Raw genomic sequence first — 15,360 nt, forward strand, 5'->3', positions numbered from 1 at the left:
TAATGAACACATTTGATTGTAATTTGAGTTAAAGTATTATAGTCCCTTTTAAAAAAATAAGCCCAGAATGTTAAAAGTGTGAACTCCATTTCAGCAAGTTGAAAACATTTGGGTATTTAAGATATTATCACAGGTCTGCGTATTCCAGGTTCACTTACTAGGAATTCTGGATTCTAAATATTTTAAATTTAAGTTAAAGTGAAATTAAGTGTAAATTAATCTGTGATTTTTTTTCATTCTGGTTATTTTTAGGTAAATAAATGAGGTCAGGATGTGAGACTGGTAAATAATATTTGCTGAGATAACCCATTACTGTGATTGAATTCCAGTAGGAAATTGAAGAGGGGTGATGACGCAAAGGTGATTACAGACAACATAAAAACGGCTAATACATGTTGGGAAACTTTTTTTTTCATTGTTTTTTTTTTTTTTTTTTTTTTTTTTTTTGAGACGGAGTTTTGCTCTTGTTGCCCAGGCTGGAGTGCAATGGCACGATCTTGGCTCACTGCAACCTCTCCCTCCCCGGGTTCAAGGGATTCTCCTGCCTCAGCCTCCCAAGTAGCTGGGATTACAGGCACCTGCCACCACGCCCAGCTATTTTTTTTTCTTTCTTTTTTTTTTTAGTAGAGACGGGGTTTCACCACGTTGGCTAGGCTGGTGTCTAACTCCTGACCTCAGTCGACCCACCTGCCTCGGCCTCCCAACATGCTGGGATTACAGGCGTGAGCCATCGTGCCCAGCCCAAGTGGGAAACTCTTTACCACAATTAATAGGTGAGTTCATTAGGGATGATAGCACACCCTTCAGAAACCATATTTACTATAGATCACCCACAACTATTACACTCAATACTAACTAAAAGGCCAGAGGATTGGATTCATATAACTTTTTAAAAAGTACACATATATTTTATAAATATAAGGATATTATTTGCACTAGCAAACAATTTATCTGTATTCCTAAAGTGTCATACAAATGATTCTTGCAAATCTGTTTTAAATAGGGAGAAAACAATGTATTGAGATAGTTGGACTAGACCTATCAACCACTAACACTAAACTTGGAAGAAAAGATCCAAGAGTTCATAGCTTAATTCTAAACCATCTATGCTTCTCACTTGAAAACAGAGAAGGGCTGATCTAAATGAGTTGTGAGGGTATCTGACTACTTTAAAAGCAGAATATTTGAAGGTTTTAGCCCTGGAAGGGTTCCTAGGTGAGAAGTGGGCACCTATTTTATATTCTACTTTTGGTTGCCTCCTTGCTTTTGTTTTGTGACCTCAACCAGACTCCTTGTGTACGTTATAATTTATTTGTGGATGTGAACCCAGGCTCCTTTTGTAGGTTATAGTTTATTTGTGGGTGTGAACCCCCTTCCTTTGCCTGGTTCAATTTCTTCAGTGGTTTAGGAAAGAGACCCCTCCAAGCAGTGGCCTGTTTTAAGTCCGTAGGCCTCTCTTCCTACCACTCACTTCTTGGCCCAACCCCCCTTCACATTCCTCTGCTTGGGAAGATATTGGGGCAAAAAAGGCCTCATACATTTTTTATTAAGAAACCATTTTCTCTCTAGGATGGGCACAAGGTGCAGGGTTATTTCCTTACATTAGTAGATACTTTAAAACCTGGGCAGGAGACGCCATGCTGTAAATTTAAAATTTAAAAAAAATTTAAGGCGAACCTTCTTTTTAACCTTAAGAATAGTCTTCACTATTCTCCACCACCTTCCCACCGGCTGTGTGGAAATAACGACCACCAAATGAGAACAGGCTATTTACTCAGAGCTGGCAAGAGTCAGCCGCGACCCATCACTTGGTTTAGTAGACTCAGGCAGGCAGGGGAGTGGAAAAGCTTTACATATAATGAAAAAAGGGAGAAACTTCAGGTTGGCTCTGATTGGAGGCTGTTGGCACCGGGAAGTTGGAGGAGGGCTAACTAGAAGCAGGGCTTCTTACGTGATTGGTGTGAGGAGCACATTTGGCTTTCTCTGATTGGCCCAGAGCTGGAAGCAGGGCAAGAAATAGGGAAGCTGCCGGTTAAAGATCAAGTCCTGACCCTTCTGGGCCGATTACTGAAGAGGTTATGGGTAGGAGGTCGTGGGTAGGTTTGGCCATTCTTTGTATATTCAGTCTCTCAATTGGGTGAGACTCAGATTTTGTTTCTCTTGACCTAGTTAGCGTTTAGCTCCAAAGTTTTGTTTAACTTGGAAGAAGACAGCAGTTCTATTATTTCTGTCAAGGATAAACACAGACATTGGGATCTGAAAAGTAATTATGGGAACATACATAAATATATTTATAGTGAGGGTCAGGCAGGAGAGTCACCCTCTGCCTTAAGTTTCTCCATTTCCTTACTGAATTCCTATTTCTATTATAACACGCTTCACTAGCTTCCCTCCGTTTAGTGGAGGGCCCGGCCTCCTTCGCCCCCACTTTCTTGAGTCTTGCCCTTCGAGGGCAGGAGAAGACGGTTGCGCCCTACCAACTCCTCACCTTACAGTCCAGCTTCTCCCCCCATCACCCCGGTGCGCTCTCTCGGTTTGCTACCCTCTCCACCAGGCCTCCCCACTCCACCTGCGCAACGCCCTCAGCTCTGTGCTCTCCGGAGTAATCCCCCTCAGTCGCACTCTCACAGCCCGGACCCTGCCCCCGCCTCACCCCCACTTGTGCCTTCACCTCCCGGTTCCTCCCCGAGAGGTCCCCCAAGATACGCCCTCACAGTCCGGTCCCCCGCCGTCCTCTCCCAGCGCACGCTCAAGTCCGGTGCCTTCCCCCCGCAGACCCCCGAGGCGCACCCTCAAGCTCGGTGCCTCTGCCCCCCCCGCAGGGGCGCCCTCAAGCCTGGTGCCGTTCACATGAGAGCCCCTCGGGCGCACCCTCAAGCTCAGTGTACCCCCCCATACCACCCGCAGGCACTCCCTCATGCCCGGAGCCTTCCCCCGCCCAGGCGCACCCTCAAGCCCAGTGCCTTCCCCCACAACCAGCCCCCCAAGGCGCACCCTCAAGCTCAGAGCCTACCCCCCGCCAGGCGCACCCTACAGGCCCACCCCGCCCCACCGCGCCCCCCGCGCGCTCTCTGGAGTCCTCCCTCCTGCCTGGTGCGGACGCCGGGCCCCGTCGGCTCCCCTTCCGGCCCCCACACTCAGACACGCGCCCGGCGTCTCCGGGCCGCTAGTTCCGCGCCTTCCTGGATGGACGCGGCCCCTTAGGCCCAGCATCAGCCTCCCCGGCCAGCAGAAGTCAGGTCAGCTTCCTGTCCCCGAGTAGCCGCCCGGGGGCCAGTTTTCAAAACATATCCTTAGTCATGTAATAAAGAGATGTTCCTCTGGTCTCAACTCCCGATTTTTACTTTGGAGGGGCGAAAGCAGGGCTACCCTTGCCAGCCACCATTTCCCAATCACGTCGCGGCTGTGGAAAAGCAGCCGTCCTATCCCTTCAGAAGGGAACTCGTATTTCCCCCTCGAACTTTTCTCGTCGGTGTGAGAGAAGGGCCCCCCAATTTCTCCTCAGGAGGCTTTCGCGGCCCGGCTTCCTCTCACCATCAGGCCGGCAAGGCAGTGACGCCGCGGCGAATGTAGCCGCGGCGGCCAAGGTTTCGCCATCTTGAGTGGAGGAGGAGCCCCGGTCGCCGCCATGCGGAGAGGCAGGGAAAGAGGGAGGAGGCGGCGGGCGGGCGAACGGGCGAGCGAGGGAGGGGGCAGAGGAGTCGAGTTAGCTCAGCCAGGCGGCGACTTCGGCGGCGCCACGAGAGCGGGCAGCGGAGGAGGTAGGGCTGGAAGGCCGGGGGAGCCGGCGGCGCGGGCCGCTGGCCTCCGCGCCCCTCGGAGCTGGGCGGGGGCGGGGGCGAGAGGAGGCAGTAGCGAGAGGGCCGGGTGGGGGCGGGCGGAGGTTTCCGAGGAGGAAGGAGCGTCCGCCATTTTGGGAGCTTCGAGTCAACAATAAAGGACCGGGGGTGCAGAGCGGGAGTGGCCTCGTTGGTAGGACACGGGTCTGAGTCGCGAGGCTTGAGGTGAGGTGGTGGGGTCGAGGTCAGCAGTGCTGTGGGAGCTGCGGGGAGCCCCCCGGGCCGGCTCTGGGGGACTCTCGGGCGGAGGCCTAAGGCCTGGCCGGGCCTGGGGAGGAAGGCGGGCGGCAGCTGTGTGGGGTGGGGGCGCCTGAGAGGAGGCCAATATAGGAATGTGGTGCGCGGCAGGGTCGGCGGGAGGAACAGGCTAAGTACTCGGAGGAGCTTTATCGAAGATGAGGGAATATGAGGCCGAAGGGGGCGGCAAGGACTTAGGGGGATGATGGTGGAGGTTATAGGGTACGAGGCGGCCCTATAGGGGGCGGCAGGGACATGCTGTATTGGAGGGCTCCGTTTAGAAGCAAACCGGCCGCTGCTTGATTGCGGTAGGCCTTGCAGGTCAATAACAAGAGGGTGTTTATGGAGTCCCCGACTCTTGGAGGAAAGGAGGGGGATTTCTGGGTTGGAGGGTCCCTTTGGGGCCTCCTTGGGAGAGTCCCTATTGTTTGCTACTGATGGAGCTGGTTGCCGGCTCATATTGCGCAGATAGGATTGCAGAGCCCCAACCTTTTGTGTTTATGGTCAGAGGGAGCTGACTTGAAGTGTGTGTGTTTGGGGCGTGGGGTGTGGAGCGGGGTGGGGGGGGGGGGCAAGAAATTTCCCTTCAGTTACGGGGCTCCAGTCATTGACTTGTCTCTTTCCCGTATCTCTCTTTTCTTTTCCACAGCCCCCCTTTCCCTTCAGAATAAAACCCAGTCACTCCAACTTGCAGGCAAAGCTTAGAAAAACTGCGCTGCATTTGCAAACAAAAGCTCTTGTTGGCGATGACGATACTATTTTGGGTGTGAAACTGTCAATTGCTAACTACGATCTGAGAAGTGCTGTAATTAACTCCGCTAGGGGCTCCTCCCAACTAGTCTACGTTTCTTGGTTTTTGTTTTTTGTTTTTTTGAAAATGTAGAAAGATAACTTGCAAATCTAAATTGGGAAGGGGTAGGAGGAATATTTCTTTCTCTGAGAAAAAGCTGCAGTGCAGGTTTCAGTTTAAGAAGGGAGCAGTTATCACATAGTCTCATTTTGGATTTAAGGGTATAGGAGGTCTTACTGTGCATGATGGACAGTAGTGATGATATCGTTCGGTCTTTAGAGGTTGCCCTTTTCATCCTCTTAGTGCTCTGCAAACAGCTAAGTCTCTGTGTGAACTGCGTGATATCGCTGATCATAATATAAAACCGTCAATACAGGAAAGTAGCTGTTAACTATATCTGCTTAAGAGGTTAGAGTTAGAAGTAAACAACTTTGTGTATGTGATAATCAGGACTTGCTTGTGAGCAATTTGTTCATTTTTTTTTTAAAGGAAGGCATAATCAAGGAGCATTTTCTCATAAATGTTGAGATCTGTTGACTTTAAAATTTTGAGTTTCACATGCCTTGGTGTATGGCAGAAAGAATCAGCACTCGTAAGCTAGTGTATTTTATGTAAGAAATGTAACGGGGTTGCTGGGAGCGGTGGCTCACGCCTTTAATCCCAGCACTTTGGGAGGCCAAGACAGGCGGATCAGTTGAGGTCAGCAGTTCAATACTAGCCTGGCCAACATGGCAAAACCCCATCTCTACTAAAAATAGAAAAAATTTAGCTGCGCGTGGTGGCGGGCACCTGTAATCCTAACTACTCGGGAGGCTGAGACAGGAGAATCGTTTTAACCCAGGAGGCGGCGGTTGCAGTGAGCCGAGATTGTGCCACTGCACTCCAACCTGGGCGACAGAGCGAGACTCCGCCTCAAAAAAAAAAAAAAAGTGTAACGGGGTTAAATCAAAAGCCAACAGAGTAGGGCTTTATTTTCGGGTCTTTGTATATTTTTATTAACTACAATTAAAAGTAAGATTTCAGCCGGGCACGGTGGCTCTCGCCTGTAATCCTACCACTTTCGGAGGCTAAGGCGGGCAGATCATTTGAGGTCAGGAGTCCAAGACCAGCCTCGCCAACTTGATAACACCCCATCTCTACTGAAAAATACAAAAGTTAGCCAGACCTATAATCCCACCCAGCTACTTGGGAGGCTAAGGCATGAGGATCGCTTGAACCTGCGAGGTGGAGGTTGCAGTGAGCTGAGATCGGGCCACTGCACTCCACTCTGGGCAACAGAGTGAGACTCTTGTCTCGAAAATAATAGGCTGGGCAACTTTGGGAGGCCGAGGCGGGCGGATCACGAGGTCAGGAGATCGAGACCATCTTGGCTAACACGGTGAAACCCCGTCTCTACTAAAAATACAAAAAATTAGCTGGGCGTGGTGGCGGGCGCCTGTAGTCCCAGCTAGTTGGGAGGCTAAGGCATGAGAATCGCTTGAACCCACATGGTGGAGATTGCAGTGAGCTGAGATCAGGCCACTGCACTCCACTCTGGGCAACAGAGTGAGACTTTGTCTCAAAAATAATAGGCCGGGCGTGGTGGCTCACGCCTATAATCCCAGCACTTTGGGAGGCCGAGGCAGGTGGATCACGAGGTCAGGAGATCAAGACCATCCTGGCTAACACGGTGAAACCCCGTCTCTACTAAAAATACGAAAAATTAGCCGGGTGTGGTGACAGGCACCTATAGTCCCAGCTACTTGGGAGGCTGAGGCAGGAGAATGGTTTCAACCCGGGAGGCAGAGCTTGCAGTGAGCTGAGATCGCGCCAGTGCACTCCAGCCTGGGTGACAGAGAAAGACTACGTATCAAAAATAAATAAATAAATAAATAATAATAAATAAAAGTGGCCGGGCGCGGTGGCTCATGCCTGTAATCGCAGCACTTTGGGAGGCCGAGGCGGGTGGATCACCTGAGCTCAGTTGTTCAAGACCAGCCTGGCCAACATGTCGAAACCCCGTCTTTACTAAAAATACAAAAATTAGCTGGGCATGGTGGCGCATGCCCGTAATCCCAGCTACTCAGGAGGCTGAGGCAGGAGAATCACTTGAACCCGGGAGGTGGAGGTTGTAGTGAACTGAGAGTGCGCCATTGCACTCCAGCCCGGGCGACAGTGCAAGACTCTGTCTCAAAAAATACAATAAAAAATAAAAGTAAGATTTCCATTTACGAGATAATTTTAAAATGAGGTTGACCAGTTTTGTGGTTTTTTTTTTTTAAACGGAGTTTTGCTCTTGTCGCCCAGGCTGGAGTACAATGGCGTGATCTGGGCTCATTGCAGCCTCCACCTCCTGGGTTCAAGTGATTCTTCTGCCTCAGCCTCCTAAGTAGCTGAGATTACAGGGCCACCACACCCAGTTAATTTTTGTATTTTAGTGGAACGGAGTTTCACCATGTTGGTCAGGTGGTCTTGAACTCCTGGCCTCAGGTGATCCACCAGCCTTGGCCTCCCAAAGTGTTGTGATTACAGGCGTGAGCTACCGTGCCTATCCTACCAGTTTTTTTTTTTTTTTTTTTTAAGTATTAATTAGCTTTACTACTCTGGGTTTCTTGGAAAGTTTTCTTTTTTTTTTTTTTTTTTTTATTATTATACTTTAGGGTTTAAGGGTACATGTGCACAATGTGCAGGTTTGTTACATATGTATCCATGTGCCATGTTGATTTCCTGCACCCATTAACTCGTCATTTAGCATTAGGTGTATCTCCTAATGCTGTCTTGAAAAGTTTTCTTAAAATTACTAGTGTGTTTAGTCTGACACAGATTTGTTTTTAAACAGGAATTTTCTTGTTTTTTTTTTTTTTAATTCTATTTAAAGGTAGAATAGTTATTAGCTAAGTTTGTTATAAATGAATAAAATTATTAGAGTCATCTTGTTTTTGTCAATTTCAGAATAAGAAATCATTTATACAAATTTGTGTATATCATCTGTCCTTGGGATCATTACTTGCTGGATACATTATGGCAGAAATACACTATTCTCTTGACTGCTTCATTTATTGTTTTAAAGGACGAAAAGGAAAAAAGAAAATATATTTTTCTTCATAAAGTTTTTTGTTGTTTTTTGAGACAAGGTCTCTGTCGCCTGGCTCACTGCAGCCTCCGTCTGCCAGGTTCAAGCGATTCTCGTGCTTCAGCCTCCCAAGTAGCTGGGACTCCATTACAGGTGTGCACCACCACGCCCAACTAAATTTTTTTTTTCTTGTTTGTTTGTTTTTGTTTTTGAGACGGAGTCTGGCTCTGTCGCTCAGGCTGGAGTGCAGTGGCACAATCTTGGCTCACTGCAGCCTCCGCCTCCTGGGTTCAAGCAGTTCTCTGCTTCAGCCTCCCGAGTAGCTGGAATTACAGACGTCCGCCACCACACCTGGCTAATTTTTGTATTTTTAGTAGAGGCAGGGTTTCACCATCTTGGCCAGGCGGATCTTGAACTCCTGACCTCATGATCCATCCTCTTCGGCCTCCCAAAGTGCTGGGATTACAGGCATGACCCACCGCACCCGGCCTACATTTTGTATTTTTAGTAGAGATGGGGTTTCGCTATGTTGTCCAGGCTGGTCTCTAACTCCTTACCTCAAGTGATCGCCCACATTGGCCTCTCAAAGTGCTGCGATTACAGGCCTGAGCCACCAACACCCAGCCCAGAAAGCTTAATAGTTGAAATTCATAAGGGCACAAAAGTGTTTTTTTCTGGAAGTGTGAAGTTCAAGTCAAAAGCTCACTTAAATCTATAAGGACTCTCGGTTGCTATTAGAAGTAGAAGAAAATTAATGAATTGTCTTGTTTAAATTGTGTGATACTTCAGTGAGTTGTAATGCAATTAAGTATAATGAATCATTGACTTTTAGAGATGTCAGAGACTTAGAGAATTCATGGGGAGGAAACTGAAGAGAAGAGATTGTCATTGACAAGTAGTGCTAATTTACTAGTCTCTTTCTACGTAATCTTCTCTGGATTGCTTTGAATTAACAATTTTAAATGTTTGAGATTGGCCTCATTGTGTTTTTGAGATAGTTCAAAGTTGTGTCTTTCCTAGCTTGGCTCGTGATTTGGTCTAAGTGTAGCTGTATTATTAATTCTTTAATAGAAAAGATGAGAGTTCTTTTAAAGGGGTTCTTTTAAAAAGGAAACAAAGTTTTTCTGTTGTGTTTGCTAATTTAATTTTGTTTGTTTGTTTCAGATTGACGTGAGTGAATTCAGATATAACTCAAGCTTGTTAGAGGGCTTTTTAAAAATAAAAAGTTGATTCCGTGCAAGAGAGCAAGTTACTGCTGCTTACCGTTCAGAGACTTACAGGTGCTTGCCTGCATTGCAATAAAGGACTCATTTATTGAGCAAGACTTATATTTATCTCTTCATTTTGGAGAGCCTAATAAACTGTTATTACAGTTTCTCTACTGACTTTCAAAAGTTTTGAAGTTTGAAAGACCTTTGCAACTAAAACAGCATGAGCACGGCCAGAACAGAGAACCCTGTTATAATGGGTCTGTCCAGTCAAAATGGTCAGCTGAGAGGCCCTGTGAAACCCACTGGTGGCCCTGGAGGAGGGGGCACACAGACACAGCAACAGATGAACCAGCTGAAAAACACCAACACAATCAATAATGGCACTCAGCAGCAAGCACAGAGTATGACCACCACTATTAAGTAAGTGTTAGAGTAAATGATAAACACTCGTGGGGAACCAAGATTTTTGTTACTTTGGTGTTGACTATTAATACTTATGCCTTAATTTAACCATTTTGATTCCAAATAGAGGACAGATGACTTTGTTTTATGGCCAGTAGGTATTTGCAATAGAATAATGTATTTGTGCCATAATTTGTTCAGCAAGTAGTCATCCTAAGGTCAGATGATACACACAAATTTTGTATAAATGGTTTTTGGAAACATTTCTGGCTTTCATAATTAGTGTAAAAGTTATTAGCTTAGTTTGTTATAGGTGAATAAAATTATTAGTCATCTTGTTTTTGTCAGTATAGTTTTTTTAGTGTTTACGACTGCACCTTACCCTTGTTAAACAGCAGATAAAGCCAACTTTACGTACTAAATTTAAAGACTCAGTCTGAGTCTTTAGAGTCTTTAAAGACTTGCTCAGCCTTCTGAACTCCAAGCATTATTCACTCAGAAAATTTCCTCATAACTTTTTTTAGCTTATGGAACTTAGCTTTTTTACTTCAAAAAAAAAAAAAGTTGGCTGGTTGAGGTGACTCACGCCTGTAATCCTTGTACTTTGGGGAGGCCAGTGTGGGAGGATCACTTGAGTCCAGGAGTTTGAGACTAGCCTAGGCAACATAATGAGACTGTCTCTACCCAAAAAAAAAAAAAAAAAATGTAAATTTTTTTCCTCCTTTTACTTATAAAAAGAGAACTAAGAATTTTGAACTCACAGAACACAGTTCTGAACAGTCTCAGAAACCTTTCGTTAACCTTAAAATTGAAGAGCCTCCTCTTACTAGAGGATATTTTTCTTTTAAAGCTGAAAGTGTGTAGGCTATTTGTTACTTTTAAGTGCATACTTTAAACTACAGTATTTGAATGGTAACCATCACTTTAAAGATTCAGTTATAGGAAATTAACATTTAAGATACTTGACTCTGATTGATGTTTGGCTTTTGTTAAGAACTTGCCATATAGGGCCGGGTGTGGTGGCACAGGCCTGTAATCCAAACACAATGGGAGGCCAAGGCAGGCAGATCACCTGAGGTCGGGAGTTCGAGACCAGCCTGATAAACATGGAGAAACCTTGTCTCTACTAAAAATAAACCCCGTCTCTACTAAAAGTACAAAATTAGCTGGGCATGGTGGCACATGCCTATAATGCTACTCGGGAGGCTAAGGCAGGAGCACTTGAACCCGGGAGGCGGAGGTTGCAGTGAGCCGAGATTGCACCATTGCACTCCAGGCTGGGCAACAAGAGCGAAACTCCATCTCAAAAAAAAAAAAAAGGCCAGGTGTGGTAGCTCACGCCTGTAATCCCAGCACTTTGGGAGGCTGAGGCAGGTAGATCACGAGGTCAAGAGTTCGAGGCCAGCCTGACCAACATGGTGAAACCCTGTCTTTACTAAAAATACAAAAATATAGCTGGGCGTGATGGCACGCGCCTGTAATCCCAGCTACTCAGGAGGCTGAGGCAGGAGAATCACTTGAACCCGGGAGGTGGAGGTTGCAGAGAGCCAAGATCGTGTCACTGCACTCCAGCCTGGGCAACAGAGAAATAACACGGTCTCAAAAAAAAACTTGCCATATAAAATAATTTAACCCTAGGAATCTTTATAAGATGTTGACACTGGGTTACTGAACTGAGGTATATGTTTTATTACAACCTAGATCTTTTCACTTCCTACAGAAAAATAGCTTATACAAGCTACCAGACTGTCATATAGTTACCGTATGTGGTTCACTAGGACCTCTAAGAACTAATTTTCAGCAGAATTGGTTAGGTCTTTGGGAGAATTGGTATTAGTGTATATTCCGTTATTTTTAAGGTGAATGCTTTAATTGGTATAGAAATGAATACTACTTCAGTTGTAGTTTGTCTTGACAGAATGTAAGTAGGTTAGCAAAATTTAGACTTTTTAATTTTTTTTATAACTTTCTTTTTTTTTTTGAGACAGGGTCTCACCTTGTTGCCCAGGCTGGAGTATGGTGGCACGATCATGGCTCACTGCAGCCTCAACTTCCCAGGCTCAAGTGATCCTCCTGCCTCAGCCCTACAAATAGTGGGGACTACTGGCATGCGCCAGTAGTGACGGGGTTTTGTCATGTTGCCCAGGCTGGTCTGGAACTCCTGAGCTCAAGTGATCTGCCCACCTCGACCTCTCACAGTGCTGGGATTACACATGTGAGCCACTGCGCCCAGACTTTTTAAAATTTATTTATTTGAAATGGACTCTCACTCACTCTGTTGCCCAGGCTGGAGTACAATGGTGTGATCTCGACTCACTGCAACCTCCACCTTCTGGATTCAAGCCATTTTCCTGCCACTGCCTCCCAAGTAGCTGGGATTACAGGTGTCCACCATCACGTCTGGCTAATTTTTGTATTTTTAGTAGAGATGAGATTTCATCATGTTGGCCAGGCTAGCCTTGAATTCCTGACCTCAGGTGATCTGCCTGCCTTGGCCTCCCAGAGTGCTGGGATTACAGGCGTGAGCCACCGCACCTGGCCTATGAGAATATTTTCTATTTAAAAAATTCTGGGGCTGGGTATGATGGCTCATGCCGTTCCTCCCATCACTTTGGGAGGCTGAGGTGGGAGGATCACTTGAGGCCAGGAGTTTGAGACTAACCTGGGCAACATAGCAAGACCCTGTCTCTACAAATAATGAAGGCTGCAGTGAGCTGTGATCGCACCACTGCACTCAAGCCTGGGTGACAGGGTAAGATCCCATCTCAAAAAAATAAAAAATAAGAAATTCTGATTTGGGGACAACAGTGGGTTTTGATTTTTCTTTTCTGGTTTTCCTACGATTAATGATTTCTTTTCAATTCTGTCGGTTCTTCAAATCTCATTTTGTGTGCCCTCTCTTCCATGAAGTCCTCTAGATCCCATCAAGTGTCTCAGAACGCTTCTAATACTTAACCTCTGTCACTTACTTTCTCATTTTAAATAGTTTTTTCATCTCATAAGATTATAAATTTCTTGTGGTCAGGTTTTGCATTGTATCTTATGCATTATTATTCACTATTTTGTTGAATTCGACAGTATGTCAAACTGACATTTTTAAATCAGAAACTTTGATGATACAGGCTTAGATGAAAGGCTTTAGTAGGCCGGGCGCAGTGGCTCGTGCCTATAATCCCAGCACTTTAGGAGGCCAAGGCAGGAGGATCACGAGGTCAGGAGTTCGAGACCCTGAATCCCCGTCTGTACTAAAAATACAAAAATTAGCCGGGTGTGGTGGCAGCTGTAATCCCAGCTGCTCTGGAGGCTGAGGCAGGAGAATTGCTTGAACCCCTGGAGGTGGAGTTTGCAGTGAGCCGAGATGATGCCACTGCACTCTAGCCTGGGTGACAGAGCAAGACTCCATCTCAGAAAAGAGAAAAAAAAAAAAAGGCTTTAGTATAGTAGTAGTCTTGGAATTGGTAGCAAAAAGTTACCGATGTTAGAGTATTTGCATTATGTAGGACCTAGTTTTAAGTAAAATAAGTGGTCTTTTTTTCTATGAATGGAGCATTTGAGATGTTTTGGGGACTCTGGTTATGTAAGAACAGCTGCAGTGAAAACTTTTTCAAAGATGTCACAGTTAAATGCTTTGTCTGCAGATGTTCTCTGATCTTTTTTTTTTTTTTTTTTAGATGCTTTGAGTATTTATTACTTGAGGTTTTTACCTGGCCAAAAAGAGAGTTTATTTATATTCTCCTTGTTTTTATTCTCTTTCATGGTTTCTAGCATTTCCAATTAAAAAAAAAAAAAAAGATTAAGAGATGCTCATTGGCTAATACTGTGCTATTATTTTGCCAGGCACTGTGCTGAGTGCATTACATCAATTATTTGATGTAACTGTTAACCTATTTTGTTTTATTTATTTATTTGGGACAGAGTCTTGCTCTGTTGCAGGATCTTGGCTCCCGGGTTCAAGCGATTCTCCTGCCTCAGCCTCCTGAGTAGCTGGGATTGCAGGCACATGCCACCATGCCTGGCTAATTTTTGTATTTTTAGTAGAGACTGGGTTTTACCATATTGGCCAGGCTACTCTCGAACTCCTGACCTCAGGTGATCTGCTTGCCTCGGCCTCCCAAAGTGTTGGGATTACAGGCGTGAGCGACGGTGCCCAGCTTATTTATTTTTGAGACAGAGTCTCCCTCTGTCACTCAGGCTGGAGTGCAGTGTTGTGAGCTTGGCTCACTGCAGTGTCCGCCTCCCAGCTTCAAGTGATTCCCCTGCCTCAGCCTCCTGAGTAGCTGGGACTACATTTGTGTTCCACCATGCCTGGCTAAGTTTTGTATTTTTAGTAGAGATGGGGTTTCACCATATTGGCCAGGCTGGTCTCGAACTCCTGACCTCAAGTGATCCGCCCGCCTCGGCCTCCCAAAGTGCTGGGATTACCGGTGTGAGCCATCACGCCTGGCCTGTTAACCTATTTTAAAAATGAGAATAGCCGGCCATGGTGGCTCACACCTGTAATTCTAGCACTTTGGGAGGCCGAGGCAGGTGGATTGCTTGAGCCCAGGAGTTAGATATATAAAATCTTAACAGACTGGGCGCAGTGGCTCACGCTTGTAATCTCAGCACTTTGGGAGGCTGAGGCGGGCGGATCACGAGGTCAGGAGATCGAGACCACGGTGAAACCCCGTCTCTACTAAAAATACAAAAAAATTAGTCGGGCGTGGTGGTGGGAGCCTGTAGTCCCAGCTACTCGGAGAGGCTGAGGCAGGAGAATGGCGTGAACCCAGGAGGCGGAGCTTGCAGTGAGCCGAGATTGCGCCACTGCACTCCAGCCTGGGCGACAGAGCAAGACTCCATCTCAAAAAAAAAAAAAAAAAAAGATACATAAAATCTTACAGTTTTTGAATGTTGAGAACTAATTTAAACTCATTTAAATTAAAACACGCTGTGTAGGTCAAACAAAACACCTTTTGACAACAGTTACGCTGTATACAATATTGCTTAAGAGGATGGATGCCTTAATCCCTTCTGTTCTTGATTTTTTTATCCTCCTGAGATTCTCTATAAGAACACTTTTTCTAAAGTTGCTTAATTATCTTGTTAGATATATTAAATGGAATATATTAAACTTACTGTGCTTTTTAAAACTCAATTATAATTGAGATGAATCATCTTTGATAGGATGCTATGAATTTTGATACTTCAAGTTTACTGTATTCTCTCTAGACCTGGTGATGACTGGAAAAAGACTTTAAAACTCCCTCCAAAGGATCTAAGAATCAAAACTTCGGTAAGTTGGTTGTAAAATACAAGTAGAATAATGGTGGGGAACTAGAAGTGAAGTACAGCTGTCCCTCGGTATCTGGAGGGAATTGGTTTCAGGACCATAACACCACTGCCACCCTCCTCCTCCTCCAACCCAGTAAGATAGATATTCAGGCTATGTATTCCCATTTTGTGGATGAGAAAACAAAAGTTCAGAGCAGTTAGTTCTCTTAGCCTATTGTTTTCAGCCAGGGAGAATTTTTGTCCCCCAGGGGGCATTTAGCAATTTGTAGAAACATTTTTGCTTATCATCAATAGGGGGGAAGCTAAAGGACAGCCCTTTACAACAAAGAATTTTGTGGCCCAAAGTGTCAGTAGTGCTGAGCTTGAGAAATTTGATTTAGCCAAAGATATATGTAGCTCATGAGTGGTAGAGGTGGGATTTAACTTCATATCTTGTGATTTGCAATTCACGGCATGATACTTGTGTAAAAAAGTAACACTATTCCACCAGTCCTTAGGAGACTGTGACCAAGGGCCAGGCACAGTGGCTCTTGCCTGTATTCCCAGCACTTTGGGAGG

The 15,360-nt window shown here is 45.6% G+C and overlaps 1 protein-coding gene across 3 annotated transcripts in view; it reads left to right on the plus strand.

The window, feature by feature from the left end:
• Nucleotides 1-2,979: 2,979 nt before the first annotated feature.
• The window catches only part of DDX6 (DEAD-box helicase 6), a 45,652-nt gene continuing 33,271 nt past the window's right edge, over nt 2,980-15,360 (plus strand). Inside the window, exons 1-3 of one of the 3 annotated variants that reach the window (XM_003253252.3) lie at nt 2,980-3,761; nt 9,083-9,549; nt 14,740-14,803. In XM_003253252.3, coding sequence (XP_003253300.1) covers nt 9,350-9,549; nt 14,740-14,803 — 264 coding nt within the window. In that variant the 5' untranslated portion in view covers nt 2,980-3,761; nt 9,083-9,349. Of the gene's footprint in view, nt 3,762-3,889; nt 4,005-9,082; nt 9,550-14,739; nt 14,804-15,360 lie in introns of those variants that run through there. The other 2 variants (XM_030829297.1, XM_004090543.2) reach the window with 2 other exon arrangements.

This window comes from Nomascus leucogenys, chromosome 15 (assembly GCF_006542625.1).
Source record: "Nomascus leucogenys isolate Asia chromosome 15, Asia_NLE_v1, whole genome shotgun sequence".
NCBI classification, from domain to species: Eukaryota; Metazoa; Chordata; class Mammalia; order Primates; family Hylobatidae; genus Nomascus; species Nomascus leucogenys.